This window comes from Cavia porcellus, unplaced genomic scaffold (genome assembly GCF_034190915.1).
Source record: "Cavia porcellus strain 051 isolate PalLab524CR breed Dunkin Hartley unplaced genomic scaffold, mCavPor4.1 scaffold_12, whole genome shotgun sequence".
NCBI classification, from domain to species: Eukaryota; Metazoa; Chordata; class Mammalia; order Rodentia; family Caviidae; genus Cavia; species Cavia porcellus.
The window spans coordinates 17,647,521-17,651,289 of NW_026947495.1; the positions used below are offsets into that span (position 1 = coordinate 17,647,521).

The window sequence follows — 3,769 nt, forward strand, 5'->3', positions numbered from 1 at the left end:
TCCAGAGCAGCCCCAGAGAGGAGAGCACTGGAGCCCAGGCCGGGGCGCGTCTCGCTGAAGTAGTCGGGTGGCCAGGGCAGGGGGTCGCCACGTCGGGGGTGCGGCCGGGACCCGCGGAGTTGGCCCCGGAGCGCGGGGAGCGGGGCCACCCGCGCCGCCTCACCATTACCTCCCCAGGAGGTAAGGAGGAGCTGGTGGCGGTCGCCTCCCGGCTGTGGCAGCGGCGGCGGCGCGCCTGCTTGGCGGCCGTCGGCGTGCTCCTGGCCATGGCGCTCGGGCTGCTCATCGCCTTGCCGCTGCTGCTGCAGGCGGCGCCCCCCGGCGCGGCGCATTACGAGATGATGGGCACCTGTCGCATGATCTGCGACCCCTACAGCGCCGCGCCCGGCGGAGGCCCCGCGGGCGCCAAGGCCCCGCCGCCGGGTCCCAGCACGGCGGCCCTGGAAGTCATGCAGGACCTTAGCGCCAACCCTCCGCCTCCCTTCATCCAGGGACCGAAGGGCGACCCAGGACGACCAGGCAAACCCGGGCCGAGGGGCCCTCCTGGAGAGCCGGGGCCGCCTGGACCCAGGGGCCCCCCAGGAGAGAAGGGCGACTCAGGGCGGCCGGGGCTGCCTGGACTGCAGCTGACCACGGGCGCGGCCGGCGGCGTCGGAGCGATGGGCGGCGGAACCGGGGGCGGCGGCGACTCGGAGGGTGATGTGACCAGTGCGCTGAGCGCCGCCTTCAGCGGCCCCAAGATTGCTTTCTACGTGGGACTTAAGAGCCCCCACGAAGGCTATGAGGTGCTCAAGTTCGACGACGTGGTCACCAATCTTGGCAATCATTACGATCCCACCACGGGCAAGTTCAGCTGCCAGGTGCGCGGCATCTACTTCTTCACCTACCACATCCTCATGCGCGGAGGCGACGGCACCAGCATGTGGGCAGATCTCTGCAAGAACGGACAGGTCAGTGGCCTCCTCTCCCACCCCTACCGGGCCCCACCCTCGGCCCTTAACCTCTCTAGGAATCATCCCCCTTTTCCGTACCAGACAGCGCCCAAAGTAAAGTGTGAAGTGCGCCGCTGTGCCAAAGCGTCCGGCTTCTCTGCGCTCCTGGGTTGCTCCACTGGAGCCGGGCTCGGAGTGTCGGCCCTGAGCGCCAGACACTCGGCTCCCTAAACGGCCCCGCTGCTGCCAGCGTCCTCTCGCCCCGCAGCCTTGTCGGCTCCTCAAAAACCGTTTTCCTTTAGGTCTCGGGTTGCACATCGGTCGCCCTTGGCCCCCAGCCTCTTTTCCTCTCCACCCTGGGTCCCTGGTTCCCATTCTTCTATACTGGGTCAGTGTCCACGAATCCCCCTCTCTCCTCCTTGCCGAACTCGCCGGGTGTGGAGAGGAAAGGACCAGAAAGGAGTTGGCCAAGTTGGAGAGGAAGGACTCGAAGCTGGGTGGGAGCGTCGCCCCTGAAGTCGCAGGCAGAAACGCAGCCAGGGAGCGCGCCAAGTGGCGGCCGGCAAGGGTTCAGGAAGAACCGGTGGGGCTCACCTGCTCTGTGATTTTTCCCCAGGTTCGGGCCAGCGCCATTGCGCAGGACGCCGACCAAAACTACGACTATGCCAGTAACAGCGTGGTGCTGCACCTGGATTCGGGGGACGAGGTGTACGTGAAGCTGGACGGCGGGAAAGCGCACGGCGGCAATAACAACAAGTACAGCACATTCTCGGGCTTTCTTCTGTACCCGGATTAGGGGTGCAGAGGGCCGAGGTGGTTGCAGGCTGCTGTATCCCCTCGGGGCCCGCGGCTCTTTGGTGAGGCCACTCTTTGCTTCATGATACTTCCTGACATCTCCTTTGGAAAAGACACGTCCCCGCTGTGCTCCATGCCCCGCCCTGGCCTCTGTGTTTGCTTTCACTACGCAGCCCTCCGGTCAGTGCCTAGCCCCTGACCCGGGGAGGGAGAGGGGATGCCCAAGTGGCGAGCTGAGTGTGAACCCCAGCCCTCGGGGGCAGGGGCAACCGTGGTGGACAGACTTTGCAAACCTGATTGGACTGGATAGGCTATATAGGAGTCTGCCCTCTTCCAGACTCCTCCCCATCCTTTTCCTGGTCTTCCTCCTCCACTTTTTCCTCCTCCCCCTCCTCTTCCCAGTACTCCAGGCCAAAGGTCCTAAGCCCTGTGGCCAGGGGAGATGGGCCAATATGAACACCAGCTCCCTAGGGCACCCTTCTTTGTTACCTGAAATACTTGTGCAGATTTTCCAGTCCATTACCTAAAAATCCCACCAACAGCAGAATTCCAGCAAAGGGAAAATTCATCTCTCCATACTGCACTCCCTCCTGAATCAGACCCACTGCGATGCATTAAATTATGTTTTTAGAACATGGGCTCCTTCGTTTTTATCAGCATAGTCCCTAATCTGAAACTTCAGGCATCCATCATGGTGTAAACCCAAAACTGGGCCCCAGTAGCCTCATCCATGCCCTGATCTCTGGCCTGATCTCTGTGAAACAGTGTGGGAGACAGGGAGTGCACACATCACCTTTGTCCAGGGTCCACCAGTGCACTGCCCCGGAAGGAAAAGGAGGGGGAGGGTAGTAGAGGAGTGTTAGGTCTCCAGTCTCTGGCAGTTTGGGCCACTTTGTTTTCCTGGAGTTGAGAGGAGGCCAAGGGGAGAGGATGGATAGGGAAAAGGCCGGGAGACGGGGGGCTCTCCATCACAGGAGGCAGGAGAAGCACTTGACACTGGGGACCTGTGAACTTTTGGACTCTTGAGAGGGACATGCAGAGTCCCCAGCAGATCTCCCCGACATCCTGAGCCCAGACCTGTGCACTTGCATCCCAGCTGGGGCCACAACTCTTAGAAGAACTGGTAAACAGAGCGATTCTGTGAGTCATTGAGGTCCCTGAATTCAGCCAGAACATTGTGGTAAGTGAGATAGACACTGTCCCTCAAAGAGAGACAGTCCTGAGGTCTTCCCTTTCCAACTGTGCGGTGGCCTGGGGCCCCTGTTTGCTGAGTTTCTTTCCTTCAGCATCCTACACATGCAAGTTAGAAGATGTCACACAGCTTCAGTGATTTTCCTGTTGTCTGTTTTTGTTGTTAGAATACCCAGTTCTAACAAGCAGCGAATTACAGAGCAACCAGTTACCAAGTCATTCAGGCTGGGCTCCCGTTTATTATCCTGCCCACCTCCCAGAACACTGGGATTACATACAGGCATGTGCCACCACCACTAGGCACTGTCTTGAAATAAAAATTAAAATAAACATAAAGATAAAAAGACTCGAGATATAGCTCAATGGGAAGGCCCTGGTTCAACCCATAGTATCCCCCCCCCCCACTTACACACTTACATACACAAATTAAAGCCTGTTAGTAAACTGCACAGTACTGAGCTTATTTTGAGCAAGTATTTGAAAAGAAATATGCATGAATGAGTGCACAGAGATAACCCTGGAATGTGTATCTATGAAAAGCTGGGTTAGCGCACACACACATCTCTCCAATTTAGAGTCCATGTTATACGTGTATACACATGTGTTCATAGGTCCATGTTATTATGGTGCGTGTTTCTGGTTGCATGTCTGTCCCTACACTGAATTGTGCTGGACATTAGTTCCTGGAAAATGTTGGAAGTTATTATTTGCATTTAAAGGACAACTATACCCTCTGCCTGAGTCCTGTGGCTGTTGGCTATTCCCCTTTGTGCTTTTATATTATTTGAATAATATTTTATTATCATTCAGTTGTATATGAGCAATGATTATGTTTGTTTAGAGTCCAGGGC

General features: G+C 57.4%; 1 protein-coding gene across 1 annotated transcript; it reads left to right on the forward strand.

Moving 5' to 3' along the window:
* Nucleotides 1–247: 247 nt before the first annotated feature.
* Nucleotides 248–2,360, forward strand: C1ql2 (complement C1q like 2). Its single transcript, XM_005007717.4, has 2 exons — nt 248–950; nt 1,549–2,360. The coding sequence occupies exons 1-2, from the start codon at nt 267–269 to the stop codon at nt 1,726–1,728; spliced, it is 864 nt and encodes a 287-aa protein (XP_005007774.2). The 5' UTR covers nt 248–266; the 3' UTR covers nt 1,729–2,360.
* Nucleotides 2,361–3,769: the final 1,409 nt, after the last annotated feature.